The sequence below is a fragment of the Cheilinus undulatus genome, linkage group 21, assembly GCF_018320785.1.
Source record: "Cheilinus undulatus linkage group 21, ASM1832078v1, whole genome shotgun sequence".
NCBI lineage: Eukaryota > Metazoa > Chordata > Actinopteri > Labriformes > Labridae > Cheilinus > Cheilinus undulatus.
The window spans coordinates 4,297,422-4,323,351 of NC_054885.1; the positions used below are offsets into that span (position 1 = coordinate 4,297,422).

General features: G+C 41.1%; 1 protein-coding gene across 1 annotated transcript in view; it reads right to left on the reverse strand.

The window, feature by feature from the left end:
• Nucleotides 1-5,805: 5,805 nt before the first annotated feature.
• si:ch211-106h11.3 (CCN family member 1) overlaps nucleotides 5,806-25,930 on the reverse strand; it is a 30,903-nt gene continuing 10,778 nt past the window's right edge. The window contains exons 2-5 of the mRNA XM_041777776.1: nucleotides 19,299-19,512; nucleotides 16,114-16,554; nucleotides 13,155-13,333; nucleotides 5,806-7,769 (exon numbers count right to left, since the gene is read on the reverse strand). Coding sequence (XP_041633710.1) covers nucleotides 7,464-7,769; nucleotides 13,155-13,333; nucleotides 16,114-16,554; nucleotides 19,299-19,512 — 1,140 coding nt within the window. The 3' untranslated portion in view covers nucleotides 5,806-7,463. The remainder of the gene's footprint in view (nucleotides 7,770-13,154; nucleotides 13,334-16,113; nucleotides 16,555-19,298; nucleotides 19,513-25,930) is intronic.

The following is a 25,930-nucleotide window of genomic DNA, read 5'->3' on the forward strand; positions in this document are numbered from 1 at the left end:
TTTTTACTGTTGTTGTCTCTGCCCCTTCTTCAGCGAGTCACTCCACAGCAGAGCTTCAGGGAACGTGTAGGACTGTAGATCTGAGGAACGTGTCAAACCGTGTTAACCATTTTTGTGTTTTTGTTTTTTCCTCACATTTCTCGAGTTGATTGTGAACAGAAACCTCCAGTAGTCCTCTCATGGCTGTTATCTATTCTGACTGATATGGCAGCTCCTTCTTTGAATTTCCAGTTGAATGCCTCTAATAAATTAAGTCACCAAGCGGCGTCCTCGTGCTGAATTTCACCGTTCTGATCAGAAGCATGTTACTAACAGCAGAATGCTCGGATATGAAGCTATTTCTGATTCTGAGTCAAGTTTTCAACCACTGCTACTCTCACAAATCCACAAATTCAACGCAGAGCTGTTTAATGAAGGGAAATGGTTAGCTTTAGAAAAATCCTGAGAACATTTTCACTTTACACAGCCAGAAAATCTTCAGGTCTGGCCATTTGTTGACATAAAACTTAGAATTAGACAAAAATATCTGAGATCATATGGCACATTTTTCCACAGAAATTAATCAAAACAGTTCTAGCAACAAAACTTGATCAGTGGGGGTCCTGAGATATACAAATAAGATTTTGAAGGAAAAGTCTAAATGCAATATGGCAGTGTTACTCAACCCTACTCAACCAAAGAGCCAAATTGTTGAAAAATACCTTTGCAGTGGTGAAAAGTGGCAAAAACAGCCTGATGTAGCCATGGCAACGAGTGAAAGGTGGCAAAAATGGTCAAAAAGCAGCAAAAATGGGTGAGAAGTGACAAAAAATAAGTAACAGGTAGCAAAAAATGCACCAAAAATGTGGCAAAAAAACAAGTGAAAAGTGACAAAATGGGCAAAAATAGGAAACAAGTGCTATTTAATGGCAAAAGGTAGCTTAAATGGGTGAAAAAGAATGGTGAAAATGGGATAAAAGTGGCTAAAATGGGCAAAAACTAGGAAAAAGTTATATTTACTAACAAAATGTAAATTATGTGGGTAAAATGTGGAGAAAACCCTGCAAAAATGGGATAAAACTAGCTTTTTTAGTTAATTTTGCCTATCTTTAGAAAGCCACCATTGCTTTTGATAATAATTTGATCAGATCTATAAACAAAATAAAAGTACTTTAAGTGTGACATACAGTGCTGTTATTGCCAGAACTAATGAGACAAGTGAACACTGGTTTGCTCGTTTTGTGCTTTATATCTCTGGGAATCTGACTGAAAGGAAGAAAAGAACCTGACATTTATTTTATCACAGAAAAATGAAGTAGCCTGATGTGTATGGATGCATATTTGCATGATATAATCATGGAAGAGGACGTTTTTGTCCTTAATGGCTTGAAAGGGTAGTAAATTTTAAATGGGATGCTACACAAAAACTAAAAATGCATCAAAGTCAATATTTGGCTAATCATGGACATGTCCAAGCTGGATTTAGAAATAACACCCCAGCCAGCCAACATTTGTTTTAAGGAAGAGATCACGTTTTTTGCTTTTTTCATAAAAAACATTGACTTTCAGTAATCAAACTGGCATTTAAAGGGTTAAACTCCTCAAAATGATTGAATGTTTGGTAGTTTTGAGCACAGCTGAAGTTGTTTAAGAGATTTATGTATAAAAACAGGAAAAATATTGATCTGTTAAGTTTTTATAGCAGATTTTGGAAGTGGACATTAATGACTTTAAAGGGTGGTAAATTAAAGTGAAACCTGAGGGTTAAAGTATCTCAAACGTGCTGTTAAACAGAGCGAGGGGTTTTGTTGTGTCTCCTTTTGGTCATTTGTTGAAGTTTTACGCTCAGACTCGTCTCCTGAGGAGTCCCAGCCTGTTCTTCTTTGGCCAATCCCTCCAGCTCCTCCAGATGAGAAGGCCTTCTGGCATGGACCTTGGTCTTCAGTCCATACCACTGCTTTTCAGTTTGATCTGATGCAACGCTAAAATGTTAGAGAAATACAATTCTAGCTGTTTCACTTCAATTATCAACAAGCTTGAAGCGTTTTAGGTGATGCTGTGGACCAAAATCAGCTGGAAATCAACTTTATCAACACGAGAGAAATAGTGAAGAGTGAAAGTTTATTTAATGAAAAATGAACAAAATCAAATTTGCATCCTTTTAAGAGTAGCAGTAATGAACCACGAGATAAAAAGTATTTAGCATTTTTAGAACAGTTTTTATGCATCTTTAAAAAGCATGATTTAATCTCTACAGATGGTTTTACTGAACACTAGAAGACAAACATTTATCATGCTTTAAAATGGCACTAAACGCTCTGAACGCTGGACTACTCCAGTTAAAGGATGGGCACTTACACAGCAGAGAGAACTACGAGACTGCATCTGTACATAGCTGCACTATGGTGCCCTTTAACAAAGCTACAAATACAGTACCACAACCACAGCGTCTACAGAGAATATCAACACTTACCTCAGCGTCACCTTCCTGCTTTAGAATCATTAAAGCTCCAGACAGGAGACTCTGAACTAAAATGAACTACTGCTGCAAAGAGATGGTAGAAAATGTAAATACTTCCAGTTTGAGAGAAATCCCACTGTCATGGCACAAAAATAAGACGAGCTACTAATACTGTTGACTCACTATTTAACATGTCTTTAGTTTATTTGGTTTAAAGGCTTAATATGCGACTTTCTCAATATTCATGTGACATCAGAGAAATCCTTTTTGGAGTACGACTCTGTCTAGGTTTGTTGTTTTCAGCTCCATATTAACGCTGAAACGGCGCTTCAGTTGGCTTTACAGCCAAATTTACAGTATTGTTTGAAGTTGTGATACTTCTGTGGCATTGCATCTTCAATATGAATGTCACAGAGTCTCAGTGGGTGGACGCCATCTTCAGAGGGTAACGGAGGCCTGAAAAGAGGGGAAACCAGGTTTAGCGGAGCCAGCAGGGAGCTAAGCACAGCAATGCATGTGTGTGCATGTCCGTTCCCACTGCGCCGTGCTCTCTGACCTTCCCACCATGCCGTCAGAGACGTATAGTATCACACTGTCTCGGTATCAGTGTGATTGTCTAAAGCAGTTATCTTTCATGTCTTTATTTGAAATATTACTCCCCAGAAAACCTTAGAAAAGGAAACTATGACCTCAGAAATTACCCATTACAAGTCACATTAATCAGTTTGAATCCCCACATTAATACAGCTGGCTTTAATTTTCAACCTTTGCAAATTTTTGCAATAGTTTTGCCATTTTGCCTTTTGCCATTTCTTTTTGCACATTTTTACTACTTCTTTCTCATTTTTGCCACCAGTTTTTTTTGCCTCCTTTATCCTGCTTTTTGCTGTTTGCAGTTTTTCCCCTTTTTTGCCATTTTCTGCCCATTTAAGCCACATTACGCCAGTAAATGCCACTGTTTTCAACATTCTTGCCACTCTTTGCTGCTTTTTGACCATTTCCCCCACATTTTTGCCCATTTTAGTCACTCTAACACTATCTTTTTGCTGTTTTTTTGCCACCTGTAACTCATTTTTTTGGTAACTTCTCACCCATTTTTTGCCATTTTCTGCCCTATTTTGACCCCTTTTTCTCCCTTTTTCTCCACTTTTCACCCACTTTTTGCCATTTTATGCCTACTTTGTCCCTCCTTGCCACTTTTTTGCTGTTTGACCATTTGCCAGCTTTAACTTCCTTTTATTGCCACCTTAATCAGTTTTTGCCACTTTCACCACTTACACTGTGGCTCTTGCAAAGGCATTTTTCAACATTTTTGGCTCTTAGGTTGAGCAGGATTAAGTAACGCTGGTCTAAAGCATTGATTCCCAACCTGGGGTCCAGGACCCCCCAGGGCGGTCGCCAAAGATCCCCAGGGGGGGCGAGAGGCACAATACTGGTTTAACCATAATAAAGCAGTAATGAAGTTGATTATACAAAGGTCTTGATAAGAAAAGCATGCATGGGCCTTTTGTAGGGTTTTATAAGTAAAACAATTAAAATCTATGTTGATTTTTGATGGCGTGTGTCACTTTTTCTTCTCTCTTGGGTGCTGGGGGACTCTGCTTTTCTTAGGAAACACTGGTTTCCTCAAACATGTCTCACAGCCTTACTGACACATGCACAGAACTTCTGGAACTTTTTTGGAGTGCTGGGGTAAGTTCTATGTGTCCAGTTGTGCACATGGCGGTTTTGCCCCGATGGTGCACCCTTGCCCACTGGTCATGTTGGGGGTAACATGTAAACAACAGATTACTTTCTGAGGCTGACATAAGGTTTCACTTGAATATTCTTCTGTGAAATTTTTGCTTTCTAGCTTGAGCGAGTACATCAGGAAATCAAAAAGGTTGATATGTTTTAAAAAGATGTGTGTCGTCATATGAAATCCTGTGGTTTTCTACCTCAAAAATGAATGTTTCATCATCTGTCGTGTGGATGTAGAGATGAGATTTGCAGCAGGTGGCCGATGCTTTGAGTGCTTTAGTATGTTCTAGCTCCTGTTTTGGTTGATCTGCTCTGTGTGGATCAACACGTTTTGAAAATAGCCTCAGCGTGAATCTCAAGCAGAGCGGAGTGGCGTTTCTAGCACACACCTGGGATAGAAAAGAGCATGATTTGGACCTGCGAGGTGCACACCGCCACACAGATGGAGCATGTTTGAATTTGAGGGTAATATATGATGTTTGTCGTCCCATAACTTTGATTCAAACTGTAGAAATCTGACCTGTTAGATCAGGGGTGTCCAAACTATTCTTTCTATTCTAGAAATAAAAGGAAATATGGCCCACATCTGAATATTGGCAATCAAATGTTTCCTAACTTCCTGATGAGTTTCGGCAGCAAATATCAGTTCCAAAAATTCACCGGAGGCTGAGCCGCTGGCACTAGGGGCAAAAAGAGCCCCCTGAAATCTGATTGATATCCCCAAAAACCTGGAAATGATTGTCTATTTGCCTTGTCTGCCGTTAAATTGAGCATTTAGCGTTAGTTCAAGCAGGCCATGGAGTCAAGCTCTTCCCAAGTCAGCTGATCTCATGCAAGCCCTCATCAGCTGACAGCAAGCTGATTTGCTCTAAGCACACTATTGGCCAATCGCTCTCATGTTGCCCTATTTAAACTTCTCTTGCTTGGCCTCTCTCTGCAAGCTGCTCTTGCAACTTCCTCTACCCAAGCTCCTCCTTTATGCTGCTATTCTGCTTTATCCTGACTTAATGTCATATACCTCATCTTGTGTATATTAAAGTGGCCCCAACATCCTTTTATTTTTCCATATGTGGCCCTCAGTGGGAAAAGTTTGGGCACCTCTGTGTTAGATCAAACAATGCTTACATTTTGGTCATAGAAACAAATCATGGCCCATCTAGAAACCCGACAAATGTAACCAATGTTGGACTTTTAAGACATATGGTACAATTTCCAGAAGGAAAAAGTCATAAAAGAGCAAAAGATTGAACAATTAATGTATAAATCTTACACAGAATTCTACTTAAACAACTGTTTTGTAATTTTGAGAATAAAAACACATAGTTTCTAGCTGTTTCTTTGAGGTTCCAACTAGTCTTGTTCTCCTATTTTATTGTTTCTGCAGACGGCCTCAAGCTGAATGAGCAAACTGCAAATATTTTGCACTTCCATACTGGTTTAGTTGATTTTTTTCAGCCTGTAACTTTGATTTAAATCAACATCTAAACTACTGGATCAATCTGCATGCAGATTGTTCTGGAAAATACTCAGGGCGCCTATAGAAACCTAACAAGTTGACTGTTCGGGGACCTTTCAGACATAGGGTACAGATAGGAGCTTTTTGAGGAGGAAAAAACACAATAAAGCAATATGATGGCCTTTTAATATGATTGCATTCAGCAGAAATATGCCCATACATTTTTTTGTAAATTTTCCAACAAAAACTTATAATTTCTTGTTAATTTCTTGAAGTTTTAACTGATCCTGAGCACCCATTTTAACAGATTAATTTGCTTCTGCAAACAAACTGACATGCTCACTTTGGGAACTGCAGCTTTCTGCAATTTTGAGCCAAAATTAGCTTTGAAATTTGCACATTAGTTTCATTTTTCAACCAAGCAGGTTGCCTCTTAGGTGCTAGAGAAAAGGGAGCAGCAGAGGGATGGAGGAGGCGTGTGCAAAGAGAGTATTTGTTTTGGTCTGACGTCGCATAGTAAGCCTTTAAACGCTTTCTTAATGAGCTTCGTATGAGGCTGTCATAAGGTGCATGAACTTTAACCACAGTCCTAGTTGAATATATGCTCTGTTTCATGGTTAAAGTGATTCATTTTGTCCTCTATTGTCTTCAGAAATAGCTTCTTTATAGCCACTGGCAGCTCTAGCCTCTTAAATCTGCAGAAAAATAAAGCTTTGTGTTTTTTAAAGCATTTTTTTAGACAGAGAAACAACTAAAAAAGAACAACCGTGAGTTATTGTTTGGTGTCCGTGAGCTGACTCGATTACAGGCCAGATTGGGCGCCAGAACATTTCCAACCACGAGTCACAAATTACATGTTTACTTCCCTCAGTTTTCAGATTTCACTTTTATAGCAAACAAGAGCGCGGCGGATCTTTTTCTCACTGCCTGTCAGAGCCAGGATGGTAATTTGCCCTGAATTAGGCGGTTGACTTCTTGGCGCCAGAATCCCAGCCTTGTTCTTCTGCTGCTCGCTAAATGTCTCAGCTCCCCGCAGAAGGCGAGGCCGGGGACGAGTTCAGCTGTGTAAACAACCTCTGACATATTCCCCGCTAATGCTTACAAAGCCTCGACCCGGCAGGTTCAGCTCGGCCTTTCTGGAGTCCATACGTCATCCTCCTCTCGCCTGCGGCCTTCATCATCCGTCATTACACGCGGCTCCACGACCGCCGTGACCTCTGGAGCCACAGGAGTCCAGTGGCTGACAGCTCTCAGCTGTTTTGTCCCTCTCAGGTCCCCATACAGCCGTGGCGATGCTCCAAACATAGCAGCCACTGCCTCAACAATAAATACCAGTGAATAAATACCAGAAAAAGACACAAGCCCTTCTCCTTTTCCACCTTCAGATCCCCGTGTTTGCAGCTTTGTCTTCACCGTTACGTCTTCATTTGGTTTGAGCTATTGCCACGTCCTGCTGCTCCTCTACGTACTGAGATGAAAACCCAAACCATCAATGACAAAATACCGGTTTTTCTTTGCACCAACGTCCCCAGATAAAGTCTCAGAGTCTAGGGGACTTTTGGAGCACAGTTGCCGGTTTTACCCTCTCCGTAGAAGTCCAACAAGGCCAGAAACCTCTTTTTTATCTACACTAAAGCATGGGCCGGTCACTTTTCTCCTTCCAGTCACTGGTGCCTCTCCCTTTTTCTCCCCAAACATCCATAAAAGACGTTTCCACGTGTTCACCTCGCTTGTGTCTACTCATAGATACACTAAGGACAGCTACTCTATACTGGGGATCACTATGAGGGAGTTAAAGTCTGGTTCGGGTGTCTTTGGGGTTCAGGGTTAGTCCATGAACTTATGCGTGTCTCCGTAGAGCCATCGCTGAGGAGGCATGGCCGCCTCGTTCAGATGGTTGCACTCGTCACTGCACTTGCACGACTGGATGAACATCACGGAGCGGTTGAAGCGCTCGCCGTCGGGGCAGGCAAAGGCGACGCTGGCGGTACGTGTACGACGGGGGGAGCAGCAGCGGCCGTCCCTGCACACGCCGCAGTAGTTGGGTCTGTAGAGGCGGGTGCTCCTGCAGCCAGCGTAGGACAGGCGGTGGGGCTCCGGGGCCTTGTGGGTACGAGAGCACTTCCTCCCTTTCTGTGGAGACACAAAGATGGAGAAACAGTAAACATGACAGTCAAAAGATGTCGTCATACATGCTTGATGTTAGCAGTAGCTCTACAGTAAATGCTAGCAATGCACTCACTGACCAATTCATTAGGTACACCTGTCTTTAAGCACATATCAGTCACATGGAATTGACCGATGCTTCTCGGCACATATGCATAGTCAAGGCGATGTGCAGGAGTTTAAACCGAGCAGCAGAAGGGAGAAGAAAGGTGGTTTGGTTTGACAATTATTTTATTATTTTATTTATTTGTTGCAAGCCAATCAGAGCATAACACATATGATGTAGAAGTGCGCCATTGTTGAAGAAGAAACTACATAGCGTGAGCTCAGCAGACAGCCATTATTCTTGTTCACTATCAGTGGAGCCAGTTGGTTAATCCACTTTTGCTTCAGGTTGTTCTTTCCATCAGTCCATCCATCTTCTTCTGCTTATCAAAGCTGGGTCGCGGTTGCAGCAGTCAACCCAGATATCTCTCTCATCTGCAACATTTTTCAACTCTTTCTGGGGAATCATGAGGTGTTCCCACACCACATGGGATATATAATCTCCCCACCACATTCTGGGTCCTCCCGAGGTTTCCTCCAAGCTACATGTTTGGAGGAAGACCTTCAAGGGAGGCGCTCTGGATGCATCCTGATCACATGCTCAAACCACATCAGCTGGCCCCTTTGCAATGCGAAGGAGCAGCAGCTCTACTTCAAACTCCCTCCGGATGTCTGGACTTCATGAACAAAGGTGAGGGTTGGAGTATAGATGGCTCAGCTCCATCCTCACCTCGACGGACTGGCACAACACCTGCAGGACTGCTGATGCTGCACCGATCCGCCTGTCACTTTTACAGTCTTTGCCTTTCTTTTAATAAAGAAATGTCCACTTCTGACCAGACTGCTGCTATCGCTGCATGCATGCTAATCCCTTCATTGGTTGCTATTGTTTACCGTCTTAGCTCCCGTCTCTTTCCTCCTTGTATGACACTGATTTGTCCGGTCATTCTCCAACAAGCAGCTTGAAGCTTCACAAGGTGGAACCACCAGATGGCAGACATGGAATCTGGACAATGCATTGGCTTTGCAAAGAAGGAGTCAAATTATTGTGTTCATTCAAGTAAAACTGCACTATGCAGTTAAATGCATGAATAAGTTAGTCCAGTTTAAATCATACTAAACCTAATTTGTTAAACTTCTTGAAACCAATGAAGACTGATTTTCTCTTGCATGTGCATGCTTCTGATGGACCCAAACTGGACAAGGTGTTGAATGCATGCTCCACAGTGTCTGCCCTAGGATTTAAGTCTTGCTGCATAAATTCTATGCATGGCAGAAGTTGTTGTCACAACAAGATGGAGGGAAAACCGTCCCATTCTCTTCTACTCTGAGTGCATTTTAGTCCCTGTGGTTTCTCAATTTGACTCCAAAAGAAGTTGATCAGTACTTCCACTTTTATTCTTACCACATTTGTCCTCACACTTGAGTAGATGAGTTGACTTTTACTTCATCAAGACAATGCATGGTTGAAGAGACACTTCAGCCGTGAACCAAAATGATAAATAGACCAAGTCATCACATCGCTATCCCATAATCTACACCTCCACCACAGTTTAAATCTGTTCTTTGGTGCTTCTAAACACTGCTTACAGGCTCATACTGTCATTACTGTTAAACATGTGCAGCCATACCACAGCACGGTGTAAGAACTCATTACTCAGACATGAAAACAGAGCTGATCCAGTGAAGAGCAGAGGCAGGGAGAGACAAAACCAAAGGTCAGAACAACAGACGAGAGCCGAAGAGACAAGCATGCCGACAATAGCGGAGGATTGACACTGATGCACATTAACACCCACAGCTGCTCTGCAAACAGAGAGAACAGGTGCACAACAAGCCATCAGGCTCCTGAGTGGATCACGACGGGACGCTGAGTGTTCATGAGGCTGCTGGGTACAAAATGTGAGAGAGCAGAGGAGTGGGCGAACGAGAGCTTTTAAAATCACAGGGAAAAAGTCACAGAGTCGCAGGGTCAGTGTGGGAGAGGAGGGTGGTGTTGTTGTGAACTTTTTCTCTGCAGCTGTGGAGCTCCCTTTGTCTGTGTGAATGTCAGCTTAAGTTTTTATTGTTCCTCCCTCCTTTTCATCTCTCTCTTCATCCCTCTTTCTCTACTCTAACAGTGGAGGCAGAAGACTGTTAACCAACAGGAGAACAGACATTTAGTTCCATCTGTACAGGCACAGAACAGTGCAGGTACATCAGAAATCAGTGTTTGCCACAGAGTCAACTTTATCTAGTTTTAAAAGATGGGAGAGAGTTGTTTCTAAAGTTTTCATAGAAAAAAATTATATACAGCATTCAAAATATAAAATAGACACACTCTTATATATTGTTTGAGATTTGTTGTGAGTGGAAATGATTATGTCTGCTGCACATTATCATTTTGCATATTTGTCTTCATGCACAATCATTTTCACACATATTTTTGCATGGAATTTTGGTTCATTAATTACTATGCATGATTATTTGCACATTTATTGGTTTGCATATATGTTTTTGCACATTTCTTATCATGCATCAATACTTTGCACATTCATTAGTATGCAAAAAGATTTTGCACATATGTTAATATTCAGGAATGTTGCATGTGTATATACAAAATTGTGCAATTTAGAAGTATGCATGAAAATTCAGCACTTTTGTAATCATGCACACACATTTGCACAAATATTTTTGCATGGAAATTTGGTTCATTAATTACTATATGCAACTATACATGCACATTTATTGGTATGCATATACTTTTTGCACATTTCTTATCATGCATCAATATTTTTTACATTAATTTGTATGTAAGAAAATGTTGCACATGTATCAATAATCAGGAAGTTTTGCATATGTATGTATATAGATAAAATGTTGCATATTTATAAGTATGCATGAAAAGTTAGCACATTTGTCATCATGCACAAACAGTTGCACACATGCATGGAAATTTGGTTCAGTAATTACTCCACATGACTATTTGCACATTTATTGATATGCAGCTCCTTTTGCTTGGAACATGTTGCAGAGACTGGAAATTGTCTGAGTTCTTATCCTTACATGCTTTTTTTTTTTTTTTTTTTTTTTTTTAAGATTTATTTTTGGCCTTTTTGTCTTTATTTGATAGGACAGTGGATAGAGTCGGAAACAGGGGAGAGAGCAGGGAGAGACATGCAGGAAATAGTGCCACGGGCCGGATTCATATGGCATGCGCCTTAACCACTCGACTACCGGCGCGCCATCCTTACATGCTTTTAAAACCAAGCTAAAAGCATTGGAGTCTGCTTCAATAATGTGCACTTGATTTTTATAATCTGTGACTCCTCATTATGCTTTAATGTTGTTTTAATTTTGTTTGTATGTTGTAACTGTGGGTTGAACTTTGCTGCCTCTTGGCCAGTACTCCCTTGAAAAAGAGGTTTTTAATCTCAATGGATTCTCCTGGTTAAATAAAGGTAAAATAAAAAAATAAAAAATGCATGTAAGTTTTGCACATTTCCTATCATGCATCAATATTTTCCACATTATTAAGAATGCAAAAATATCTTGTGCATGTATCAATATTCAGGAAACATTGCATACTGTATGTATTTATATACATAAAATTATGCTTTTTTAAAAATATGCATGAAACATAGCACATTTATTTTGTGCAACGTAAAAAGTTTGTAATGCACTGACATTTAGATATTATTAGGCATGCTGTTTTTGCACATTTATTGTTTTGCATGAAAATTATGCTACTACATACTGTAATTGCTTTATTAAAAACATTTTTGCACATCTGTTCACACACATGAACATTTTGTTCATTTACTTGACATGATTTTTTTTCTGTTTATCTATCCATTACTGCTCATGGTGTTGCTGTCCTAGTTTTGTATATTACAATTATTGCTCAAGGTCGTCAGACTTTGAGGTGGTCAACTATCCATCATGTAGGTGAAGGGGGCTGACATCTTTCACATCCTGTGCTTCTGTATAGAACTAACAGCCTGTCTGGGTTGGCAATTAAAATTTTATTTCAAATATGTAAAAAAGAGCAATGTAGGATGACTTTCACCTCACATAATGACATTCAAGAATGTTAGCTCTCAATTGTAGTATTGATGCTTTATTCTTTTTTTTAAAACCTTTCCTCATCCGTTGCTCTCCTGGCACATACAGTAAATCTCCTTTCTTCTCTATTCTGATGCTCTAGGAACTAAACAGTGCAAGATCCACCCAGCCTGTACATTGGCCACGTCTGGCCCATGTATTTGAAACGCAAGAACATCATGGAGGCATCAAATTTTGCTGGTTTGAACTTCAGCAGGCCGTCTTGACTGTGTGTACCGGGGTACCTAATAAAGTGGCCGGTGGGTGTTTACGCATGATTCTGGTTCTGCAGTTTCAGCAGGACTTTAGAACCTGTTGGTCCTGAACATGAACTGTTGTTTCTTTTCTTTCTACCATCCAGTTTTACTTAGTATTATTTCTCGATGATTTGGTCTTTTTTGCAGTTTTTTTCAAAATTTGTCCCAATTGCATGCTTATATTTATCTTTAATAACCAATGCACCCCTTCAGACTGAACCTTGGTATATGTCTTCTTCAGTGCACAGTAGAAATTCAGTTAAAACCAAAAAAAATGAAGAAATCCACTGGCTTTAAAAGCTTCTTTAGTACTCGAGGGAATGCACGTACTTAACTAAAAATATAGAACATGGGAGTTGTCATTTTTAAATTGATATAGCCATATAAGCACCAAAATTTAACATAATGTATCTTTAAGGAAGAATTTTCAGTAGAAACCATGAACACAAAAGTCTTAAAGAATTGTGAAAGTTATGATTTTTTGTTTTTGTTGTGCAACACGAAGATTTTCAGCAGCCACAACTGTAAACATTTCTTGGGTGCTTCAGCTTGTGTGCATGAATAAAAATCAAATATGAAATTTATAAGATGCTTAATTCATCTCTCAGTTCAGTTCAGTCAAGAGCACATCTCTGGAAATAGCTGGCTGGTGAATTAAAGTTTGTATTTCTTTCTTTAGCATTTTAAATGTCATCTTAAATCAGCCTGGTTGTTTATCTGCAGGAGGAAGTTTCCTACAGCGACTGAAGTGTGAACGGACAGAATAGACCCATTAAGGCTGAAGCTTCTCAGGGATTTATGGACTGAGCTGGGCGAATACATGCCGTGATATTAATACCAATCTGACCCCTGGAGAGCCGTCCTTTCCTGAATCCATTTAGCCCCCAAGCTGCTCTGCGTGTTTGCTGGTCTTCAGAGGAACAAGTGTAATGTAGAGAATCTTAAAAGCACCAAACACATTCCTCACCTTGACGGGGACAGACATGGAGCTGCAGGGACGAATGTTGCACAGACGCGTCTCCTTGATCAGCTTACAGCGGGCGTTGTCGTTGGTGACACGAGACGAGACGCCCATCCCACAGCTCCGGGAGCACTGGGACCAGGATGTAGTCTGGACCACGCACTGATCTCCAAGCTGCGTCCAGGCTGGGGGGGTAGAAGAGACGACATGTGAGGGACAACAGATCACAGTTGCTTCCTGAGCAGGTGCACCAGTCTGATTTCTCATCAGAAATCTTTACTTTTTAAAAACTGTGTTTATCATGCCAGATAAATACGTCGTTTTTGGGTGGATTTATACATTTTGGCACTGATGGGCATCCTTACCGATACATCATTCAGGCCCTATCAGAGGCCTTTCTCACACTCTTGTCGGCATTCAAACGACCCTACAGATCTGTAAAAGTAAATGTGGGTGCAAAAGGGCCGGCGGGAGCGAGAGGGGAAAGGAGCGGTCCAGAGATGCAAAGCACACTAGCTTCATTCAGTGAACAGGCAACACTGACGCACAGAGAGGGTGATTACAGAGAGGGGAAAGCTGGGTGACAGAGGTATGTGCTGTGTGAGAGCCGAGTGTATGAGCGAGAGCACCTCTGGTGTGCAAGGAGCCAGTGGAAAACAAGCCACACATAAACGCCAGCACACACGCAGAGGCTAACAGTAAGGCCGTTTGTGCGTCGGGAGGTTAAAATGGTGAAAACGTAAACATGATGCTCTGCTGCAGAGAGGAAACACGCCGGAGCTGGTGCCACACCAGCCCTGAATAAAACATGCTATCAGGTATCAGTTTATCAGTCTGATCCCACACACAATTAGCTAAACCGTGTACCTGGTCCAGGTGTGCCCATCTACCAGTATCGAACACAAAACTCCTAAAAAAAAATCATCAAATTCACACTATGAGCTGCAAGTGTGAACACAAAAGGCTGATATTTTAGCTTGTATTCGCCCTGCCAGCCTTCAACTCAAATACTTGTGTGAAGGGACGAGCAGGTGTGTGAACAAAGCAGGAAATATTCAGGTAAATACGCTGCAATCAAGAGGGCGAGGGATGACATTCCTGTGATCATTTAGCTTCTGCTGTGATTATTGTGCACACAATGAAGCTGTTTATTCTCTTCTCACATTTCAACTCATTCACAGACAATGTGAACACGTCCAGTACACATAGCATTATTATAGGTTATTTATAGTCATTTTTAACACTTCTTTTTGACACTTTCTCCCCATTTTTGCCATTTTCACCTTTTTTTGCCACTGTATGCCTATTTAGATTGCCTTTTGCCATCGAGTACCCCTTTTTTCCTATTATTTTTGTCCATTTTTGCCACTTTTTTTGCCACTTTCTTCCCATTTTGCCCCTTTTTCCATTTTTTCACCACTTTTCCCTCATTAAATCTACCTTTTTCCATCAAATACCACTTGTTTCCTCTTTTTTGCAACTTCTTTTAGCCACTTTTATCCCATTTTTGCCCTTTTTCACCATTAATTCCCTATTCTATCATTTATTTTGCTCTAATATACCACTCTTTTCCTATTTTTTTTGCAACTTCTTTTAGCCAATTTCTTCCCATTTTGCCACTTTTATCCCATTTTTGCCCCTTTTTCCATTTTGTCACCACTTTACACCTATTTAAACTGCCTTTTGCCATTAGGAGCCCCTTTTTTCCTATTATTTTTGCCCATTTTTGCCACTTCTTTTTGACACTTTTATCCCAGCCCCTTCTTCCATTTTTTTCACAACTTTTTGCCCATTAAATCTACCTTTTTCCTTTAAATAACACTTGTTTCCTCTTTTTTGCAATTTCTTTTAGCCCATTTTTGCCCATTTTTCACCATTTATTCCCTATTTTACGATTTATTTCGCCATTAAATACCACTTGTTTCCTATTTTTTGCCCTATTTTGCCACTCTTGACTACTTTTTGCCCATTTTAGTCACTTTTCTCTCATATTTTTCCACATTTTTGCAACTTATGGACCTTTTTTGCCACTTTTAACTTAATTTTATTGCTACTTCAAGCCGTTTTTGCCATTTTTCACCGCTTATATTGTGGCTCTTGCAAAGGTATTTTTCAATAATTTGGCTCTTTGGTTAATCAGGGTTGAGTAACACTGGTCCAGCATCTTCTAATGAGATGATGGTAAACAAGTTTTAAGGAGTCTAGTACTGAGCTAAGAGGCTAGCTGAGCCCCTTTCACCTATAAAAAAATCTTAATTTTGTCTCAAACATGCTTACAATCGAAACAGTGATGGACTATCAAACAAGCAAACCTGGTGGGGGGAGAGACAAAGTGATGATGAGCCGTTTACGACAAGCCTGTGAAATGAAAACAGCTCTTTAATGTTAGCTAGCTCCCGTTTGAGTGCTAGTTTTTTTTAAATATCCTTCCTTCTTTTGTGTCTTGAATATTCCTCTACTTTCAGGACACAAAAACGTAGCTTGGCATACTCATAAACAGCTAAAAACATGACCTTTTGGTAGCACTTCTCTGTGTAGAAATCACTTCTTGGTTCTTCACTGCTGTCATCTGCAAAGCACCTATTGATGCTGCTCTTGCACTTTTTCCACCTATTTTGCATAAAGATTCCTCCCTTTTATGCCCATATAAAGTCATGAGCCTGCAGGGCAGTGTGCAAACACAGAAAACATACTGGAGTGAGAGGAGACATCAGTAATGTCCAAATTTACTCTGGACTCCAAGTATGAGAAATGCTTTGATTGCCCTATAGTGGGTGTACTGTTGCTCTGAATGAACAGCCCAGAAACATGCTTGTGAGGTTAATTGGTAATGCTAAATTGCCCGTAGATGTGATTGTGACTGTGCCGGTTGTTTGTTGGTGACCAGTCCAGTCCCGAGTGTACCTCTGTTGTTTGTTTCATATGTGTAAAAGGCTTCAGACGACATGGTGGTATGGTCTCTTACCTGCCAGGTGTTTGTTTCCACGCATCTTCTCCCACTTCCGTCCGACCTCCACCAGCTCGTTCCCCAGCACGTCCTTCTCCTTCTTGGGTTTGTAGGGGTACAGTTTCCGGAAGGGTTTGGGGTAAGGCTTCGGGTAGGGGTAGGCCGGGTAGGGGATGAACGGGTACGGCGAGTAAGCTGGAGGCTGGGGTCGTCGGTGCACCGGGGGAACCACCGTGGTTCCTTTGTGGCAGTCGATGCTGAGGCAGCACTGGCCCGGGACTTTGACCAGCTGGGGGGCGGGGCAGGACGGGGATGCCAGGGGCACGTGGCTGGGGCAGAGAGGGACGCAGCCCACCGCTCCATCGATGCAGGTGCACTGGTGCTTACAACCAGCGTGGAAGTTCTCACCATTTTGGTAAATCCGCCCGTTATATTCACACGATCGGCCCTCTGCCTTCGCTGGAGGAAAAACAAAGACAGAAATGTTAGAAAATTTACACTGCTCAGGCAGTAATTCTTTAGCTGATCAAGCTGTGTCGCAGCCAAGACACGCCAATCTGAAACAGGTTTAGAGTCATTGAAACTTCGATAACAGTGAATGTCTGCTTTAAACAGACACAAGAATCTGTTCTGCTGTGAACTGGACCATCCTGAGGGAGCTCTGATGCTTCACTGTTAGGTTTACTGGGCATTTTGGTCAGAAGACAGGGGAAACATCAGAGTCCCTGCAGTGACTACGGTGCAGCTGTTCCCCTAAATGGCATCTGCACAGCATCCAGTAGTCTACTACTTTTTGTTTCACTAATTTATGGGAGAGGGTGGAGACAATCGACTGTACAAAGTCTGGGTTACACCAGCCATTTGGTTAGTGATCACCCTAGAAACAGACTGAGAGGTGGAGGTGGGCCGTAAGCATCCTAAAAAAACAGCCACACCATGCTGGCTTCAGTTTTATCAGCTGCACCCCTGATTATGCAGAACTCTGAACAATTCTGACCAGAATCACTTTTTTGACCCAGGTTGTAAACATGTTTATTTCTGCTGTAATAATGGACGTTTATCATGGGTTGTGTTTGCGACCACCAGGGCTTTAGTAGCTGGTCTTAAGTGGACATTTGCAATCACTTGCACTTCCATGGTGGCTTCATTCTACCTCTGGAGGTTGCCGGTTTATAAGTTGTCATTCCTTATGGTAAATGGTCTGCATGCCCGTTTCAGACTGAGGTTATGTTGACCATGTGATGGCAGTGGTGTGTTTCAGCTCTACCTTGCTTTCTTGCGCTTCTATATCATACAGTGCTGTCTATTGCATCCTCCTTCTGCTTTCACAGCCTTTTTCACAAGTTTTACCTTGATAAATAGCCCTGTAATTGAAATGAGGAAAAATTCACACTGAAAGCATTCTGTACAAAGGAGGTGAGTTTCTCCGTAAAAAAAGCAAAGCTGGACTTTTACTTTAAAAAGTACAAACCAGAAGCATAACTGGATTTTTCCAGTGACATAAAAGGTGAATTTAGCTTGTTATTTATCATTTTCCTGTCTATTTTGGCTGAGAGACATGTACGGATCACAGTTAAAATAGGTGAGCCTTCTACTCTCTAGACTTTCTGCATGAGACACAGCAGGAAATCTGACTTGTTTACATGCATGCCAAAGTGAAAATCACGCAGCAATCACATCTCCTCCATGCATCCAGTCTAAAGCAGCTGTTCAAGGACTTCTAGAATCTGAACTTTGCAGATATTCGAGTTAAAGGGGACATATTTTACCCCTTAAGACGAGTTTATATCAGTCTCAGAGGTCCCCAAAACATGCCTGTGAAGTTTGATGCTGAAAAAACACTCCAGTATTGGGTTTTTGCATGTCTTAATGTCCTTTAATGACCTGCTTAACCCAGCCTATGACCACGCCCCTCTCAGAAAATGAATGTGGCTAAATAGATGGGGCTCTCCTGATCCTCCTCTTAGCGGGATCAGGAGTGGAGGGTGGAACTTTCCTCCAAGCAGAGAGGGCCTACCGAATCTGGGGGCGGGGCTAACTCCCCAAATGTCATCATGAGTAGAAAATCTGAGAACGGCTTGTTTCAGCATGGGAGGGGATGGATTTTTCTGATTCTTGGGGGGATTGTGGACAGGCCAGGGGCACATAAAAGTGGATTTAGCATACTATGTGACCTTTAAAACAGAAATAGTTCATCTTCGGCTTGTTTAAGGTTATCAAAATGTTTGTTTACATCAACATTTTAGGATGCCTACAGTTTTTAAGCTATAAAATCTCTGTTATTTTAATCATGATAGAATCAAAAGTACAATTGCTTCAATAAACTGCATTTATGTCATAGCACAAGTCTGTTAGAGAGGAATTAATCCATCAAAAGATATCAAAAATAACCAAAACACCTTTTAAATCAGACAAAAAAGTTTGCCAACACATTTGCACATGTTTGTGCTAATGTTTCTTGCAATTTTAGAGATTTAAATACAAGAAAATACCCAATAGTTTGAATAGGACTTCTATTTTGTAGGTGTATCATTTAAAAACATAGGGATTTTTGTTAGATTAATAAAGTGTTATTATTCTATCATTATTGCCTAAACAGTCTTATTTTCTTTTGTAGGTCATAAAGAAGAATTAGTATTAGAATGAGGCTGATATATAAGCAGGTAGAAACTCCTTACAGTGTGAAATGAGGGACAGACGTCTTTGTTAAGGCACCTTTAATATGCCTGGAAGGAGGATAAGATGAGTCAGGGAGAGACACACTATCTGCAGGTTTATGAAGCAGTCTCTATTCTTAGACCAGAGAGGTATTTTGACTTGTTTACCACCTCCTTTCCCTCACTCCCTCAGTGGGACTCCCCACACAACACCCCAGAAACCCCCCTCTATATAGAAACACCCCCAAATAAACAGGCGTATAAAAATACCATTGTACATGTGCGTGTTTGTGCATTTCACAGCCGCTGTTTGTGTACTCACTGAACTACTTATATAAATCCAGAGTTGGCCGCGTTTCAGTCGCAGCTCATGAAGGCGCTCTGTTTTTGAACCGAGACTTCAAACCTGCAGCTCGAATCAAAGAGAGGCTGCAGCCGCCTGGCTCAGATGCTGCTTTCTCCACCCTGAAGTTACACATCCCCTCACTCAACCCCAAAAATAAAGTCCCTCATGCAGATTTCACCCCTTCTGTGCACACAACGTACCCCTGCAGATGCCGTTGGTGCGACCCACATCGTTGCCATAGTTGCACTCCAGGCCTTTGTGGTGGTCACATGGCCGTCCTTCATGGCAGTCCTGGTTGAGCTGAGCGGCGCACACCTTACAGCAGCCGCAGCCGTCCGGGACCGAGCTGACACCTGGGGGGCAGGATGGGGGGCCGGCTGGACACTCGCATATCACCGGACATCCAGCACTCACCTAGAGGAGAGTCAGAGGGCAGACTTAGTGACCTGAACAGGAGAAAAACAGCTTCAGTAGAGTTCTTAGAACTATATGCACAAGCTCTTTTACACATGCACTCCTGGAGATTTCTAGGAAAATTTAAGCACTCCTTTACACATGCACCTTAAAGCAGGAGATTTACCCCATCAGACCGGAGGAGGGCTAACAAGAGGCAAGACACTACAGAGCTTGGACCAGATCCTCTTTGGGCTCGTGCACTGTGTCTCCAAACCAGCTCTGGACCTTTCCATTAGCTGTTTTAATGAGCCGGGCAGGATTTTAATGTGATTTTTGTAATAAGTTGGCTGAAATGTAAACTTTAAACTACAATTCTGAGTTGTTTTAGCGACAGAAACCAGTCTAGATTGGATCTAAATGAGGCATGAATTGCAGACATGTCCTATTTATTGTGAATGATAAGTGGAGCAGTGAGGATGAGGAGCTGATGTACAAACATCACTGCACTCAGTGCAGAGCTTTTAACAGAGACTACAGTCAGCACAGTTCACTCACTTCATCTGTTAACTAAGCTTCATTATGATGGATGATAAATTTAAGTTTTTGCTTCTTTTTCTGTATGCAGTTGTGTGCCATGCTCCCTCAACCTCACTTATCCCCTACAGCACTATTTCCCTGTGTGTTTGCAGAGTGCAGCAGGCTGGCAGTGCTACTTTTTAACCAGTTTTCTTCTACAATATGTTAAACACCATAAGATCTTTTTAAGAGTATGGAGCACCCATAAATTTCATCCCAGCACCCCTCAAATAATGAAAGTAAATTAGTGATGTGCCCAACCAGATTTGAAAGACACAGACAAACCTTTCTGACTGTACTCTGCTTTCATTTCAGGCCAATTAGGTAGCAATACCAACACCGACCATGGGAGCAGTGTTGAGCAACGCATGCAACGGTTCAACCCAGATTAGCAAAACACAACAAAGAAGAATCTTTGGGAAAAAAGTGGACTTAATCCATTTTTCTGAGAAAATATTTCCAAATGAGAGTAAACTCTTTCTTCGGTCTGTGGGATGGATTATCATCAAAGCCGCCACAAGAGACAGCGATCTCTGCTGGATTCATTTCTCAGTGTCCTCTCCAACATAAGGCCAATGACGGTTGTAACGTACACTAACAAACTCAAACTAGACAACTATTAACTAAAAAGCAAAAACTAGAATGCTTTTTGTCCCTTAAGCAATAAGACTAATGCATAGCTGAGGAAATGTCTGACTGTACAGTCTCAGAGAGCACAACCTCACCTTTGAGACAAAGCTGGATCCCTACAGAGGAAAGACTGTGCACCCGCTACAGCCAACAGGAAGTAGAAACAGAGCTCCACTTTCTAACCCCCTGTCTTCTATATAAGGACATCAGAGACAAGTTATTTCCACTTTTCACCAACAAACAAAAATAATTCACCAGCATGAACGATGAACGGAAGCTTCTTTATCTGCAGGGTGAAGTGCAACAGTGAGCGAATGTAGCAGAGCAAATATATGAGCTGACCAAACAAGATTTCAGTCAATCTCGTAAACTTCTTTGGCAATAAAGCCGGTTGAGCCTTTAGAGTAAGGAAAGTTAAAGAGAATCAAGAAAATCTTCACACACTCCTGATTCCTTGCCATCCCCCTCCTTCCTTATTCCTCACCCATTTCAAGCAAATTGCATTGCTCCCAGGTGTTCAGAATAATACATAAGGAATCACTGTAAAAAGGCAGATTTTGTTGTTGATGCTCGCCTATATTGTGTGTAGATGGACATAGTAAAAGACGACCAGTAGCTGGGTTTCCATTGCAGTTTTTCGCAAAATAAAAGTGTTATTTCTAAAATTTCAACAAAGTACAATGTTGCTTTGAATGTGTTTCCGTTGACGAGCATTTCGGGAATGAGCTTCGTAATTCTCGTAAATTCTCATCTCTCGAGACTCCACTGCAAGGAAGCTGGACACTCAAAACGTGTTGCGTGTTGGTATGGTTATGGTCACATCTACAGCGGCTGCTTCGACAGTTTTGAATCAAAGATGAAGGTAACAGATAATGGTTCTGAGGCAAAGTCTGTATGTATGGCAAATGCCCGAATAAGGGTGTAAGTATGATGTTAAGGCCACACGGGTACACACGTACCGCGCCATGTTGTCTCGGAGTGAACTGGTCATGTGACACCGTATATTACGTCCTGAGATCTGTAAATGCAGAAAAAGTGCTTCCATTACACTTTTGCGATATATTCCAGTATTGAAACATCTGAAAAACCTTCTCATGAGAAAGTAAAAAGCTTTTAGCCATATTTGAGAGGTTTTTCAAAGTTCAGGTGTTTCCATTACCAGTTTTTTATTGCACTAGTTTTTGCACATTTCTTAAGGTAACAGAAACGCAGCTAGTGTTTCAGTGAAGAGTGTTTAAAAAGACTTCAAGAAGATGTGAGCAGCAGAGATGGGCATCTTGTCTCTAGTTGTAACTTGTGTCATCCATCTTTTTAATAGAGAAGCTCTGAAGCTATCAAAAGAGAAAAATGAACAAAAACTGAAAAATCCTGGGTAAAATGTAGTAGAAACTGTTATGTTTGACATGGGACATCTATATCTGGGTTTCCATTACACTTGGAAATGCGCAAAATCAAAATAGCGCAATAAAAAACTGGTAATGGAAACACCTGAATTTCGAAAAAACCCTAAAATAAGGTTACAAAGTTTTTATGCTTTCATGAGGAGGTTTTTCAGGCATTTCAATATAGAAATATATCGCAAAAGTGCAATGGAAACACTTTTTCCAAATCTACAAGTCACAGGACATGACATACGGTGTCACATGACCAGTCACTCTGAGACAACATGGCACGGTTCATGTGGACAGAAGGAGAGACTTTTCTTAACATCATACCTATACCCCTATACGTGGCTTTTGCCATACATATGAACTTTACCTCTGAACTCTCATCCGTTGCCTTCGTCTTTTGTTCAAAATTATCAAGGCAACCACCGTAGATGTAACTAAAACCGCACCAACACGCAACAGGTTTTGAGCGTCAAGCTTCCCTGCAGCGGATTCACGTGAGATGAGATTTTATGAGAACTGCAAGGCCTATGCCCAAAACTCCCTTCAATGGAAACACATTCAAAGAGCAATTGTACTTAAAAAATTAAGAAATATCACTTTTATTTTGTGAAAAACTGTAATGGAAACCCATTTTTTGACTTCCCTCAAGCCGAACCTGGCCTGGCAAAAGGGGAGGGACCTGGCCCAACCCAGCTCCGGGTTCCGGCCACGTAAAACCAGTCTCAGGCCCAGGGAGAAAATCTAACCTCCTAATGATGTGAGTATACTAAAGCCTGGCAGTTTCATGCTTTCATGAGGAATACAATTACAGGACAGGGAAAGTAGAGCAGTGGGTCATAAAGAAGACCTGGGTTGTTTATGTAGTAGTGTCTTGGCTAGCCCAACAACAGTCCTTTTTTTCCCTGTTAAACCAAAAATGAAAAAAAAAAAAAACATTTGTTTTCTTCATTAGATTAAATACTTGAGGAAAAGGAAGTCGTGTGACCCATTGGGAATGGTGAGCTTTTCAAAATAAAAGCCTCCATGTCAAAACAAGAGCCATCCGTTGAATTTTAAAGTATTATAATAGGCAACAATGATCTACAATGTATGATAAATAATGTAAATTGTTAATGTACTGGCAATTGAATGGACTGTAATGTTATTACCTTTTTAAAAATCTTGTATTCATATTTCATACATATATATATAAAACTATTATCACACCGTTAAACACATTGGATGGCTCTTGTTTTGACATGGAGGCTTTTACTTTGAAATGCTCGCCTTTCCCAGTGGTCACATGACTTCCTTTTCCTCAAGATTTCCATTAAATGAAGAAAACAAAGTAATGGAATTGAAACAAACAAAAATTAGGCCCCATTTTTCAAAATGTTGTGATTCCTATTTCTGTTTTTCCCATTTGTGGTAAAAAAAAAAAAAAAAAAAAAAAAAGGAAAAACTGAATAATGGCTTTCTGTTTTTTCCACTTTTGGTGAAAAAGGGAAAAAAAAAATGGAATAACGAGAGTTTCTCCCAATTTTTGAGTCTGGTTTCAACCAGGAAATGAATCTGCCTGAAAATACACTGACCGACAACTTTGACATTTGACCTTTGGTCTTGAAAATCTAGCTGCTTAATCTTTGAGTAAGAATGGGCATATATACAAATGCTGAAAATAAAATCCCAAAGTGTCCTTGAGATATCTTGTTCTCAAGTTTGGCGTAGACTCATGAACTTATGGGTGACAAGTGACACTAGAAGCCAACATACTCTTCTGCAGACCAGCAAACATATCTGAGTCACCATCTCAGATAAACATTTCTCTAAGATAACTGAACAGGAATTTTTACTTGAACAACAATGCTAATTATAACTTGAAATAGGAGGAAGAAGACCAGGTGAAACCCTAGAATATGGATGACCACAACTATCTGGGATGCCTGTTAAAATGCCAGACAGGGGAGAGGAGTAGCTCCACCTACTCCCCCTGAACAAAGTCCACAGCACTATAGACAGAGCATGGCATCTGCAGGGGGACTACTATGTTGCTATTCCTCCACTGATGCAACTCTGTACTGCTCTGAAAGTATCATCACTCACTCAGTCAGACAGTCACATACTCTGTACCAGTGTGTAGGGCTGACCCCGGCAGTCAGCCAATCAAACGTATGAACAAGTACAAGGAAGATATCAGCCTCATAAAATGCACAAAGCTCCCCCCTGATCACAGGATATAAACATCTTCACCCACTGCCCTCACTTGCTGTGAATGTTCCTGAATATTTCCTGCTGCATTTGCACATAAACTCAAACCCTAAAACTTCTAGCAGAAATTTCACAAATGGCCTGGCAGAACAAGTTAAGTTCAAAAAGTTTGACTTGACACAAAACTCATGAGAATTACAGGACATTTCAGAGCTTTGTGGAGTAAAAGGGCTGAATTTGGTATCATGTATCTGGGAATAAACCTGACTCAATTCACCAACCATACACAATTATCTACTGATCTCAAGAGAGGCTAATAGCTTTGCATATTTTTGTTATATGAGAGCAACATATCAAGGTTTTAACATTAACTCTCATGCATCCTCAAATTTGCAAACATATTTAACCTTCACTGGACAAAAGGCTACCTGACTTTAACACAAATAGGGACTGTAATGACGTAATCAGATCCATGTCCTTGGAAGGCTTAACTCAGAATTTTGGAGGTGCTGGATGGGGTTGAGGTCAGGGTTCTGTGCAGTCCTCATCAAACTAGTCTTTATAGTCTTCTTTGTGCACTGGGGCACAGTCATGTCGGGCCTTCCCCAAACTGCTGCCACATAGTTGGAAGCATAGCATTGTCCAAAATGTCTTGGTATGCTGAAGCACTAAGATTGGCCTTCAAATGAGGTAAGGGGTCTATCCCAGACCCTGAAACACAGCCCCATTATCCCTCCTCCACCAAACTTTACAGTTGGCACAATACAGTCAGGCAGGTAATGTTCCCAGCATCCTCCAAACAGAGAAGTCTGATTCATCATTCCATAGGACTCGTTTCCACTGCTCCACAGTCCAGTGTCAGTGTGCTTTGCACGGCTGCATCTTACACTTGGCGTTGGACTTGGTGATGAGGCTTGCATGCAGCTGCTCAGCTATAGAAATTCATTCATGAAGCTCCTGCTGCAGTTTTAGTGTTTGCATTAATGCCAGTGAAAGTTCAGAACTCTTCAGCTATGGAATCAGCAGAGCGTTGGAGCAGCATGTGCCTTAGCAGTCATTTACGTTGTCTTCTGCATCATGGCTGAGTTGCTGTTGTTCCTAAACTCTTCCACTGTCTAATAACACCACTTACTGACCGTAAAATATCCAGCAGGGATAAAATTTTACCATCCATCTTATTGCAAAGGTGGCATCCGTCATAGTCCACGCTTGAAGTCACTGAGCTCCTCAGAACAACCCGTTTAGGATCACACATGATGGTAAATGGAGACCGCATGACTAGGTGATGATTTTATTCACCTGTGGATCTGATTGAAACACCTGAATTAAATGATTAACAGGTGTGGCTAAATACTTTTGTCCATATAGTGTACGGCGCTATCATTTGGCCCCCCAAAGCTATGGTTCCTAAAGCAGGCGTCAGGGCCCCCTAGTGGTTGTGAGATGCCGTCCAAAAATGGGATTTGGATTTAATGGGATCAGGATTTAAACAAAAATTAAAGAATTGTAAATCCTTAAAATGCAAGTTTTTACATTTAAACATTAACATGAGGATCATCTACCTTTTAAAGAGCCATACCAGTATACTGCATGTATTCTGAACCAATCATTTTTAACTATAATCAGCTATTTCAGTAATTTAATGGCTTTTT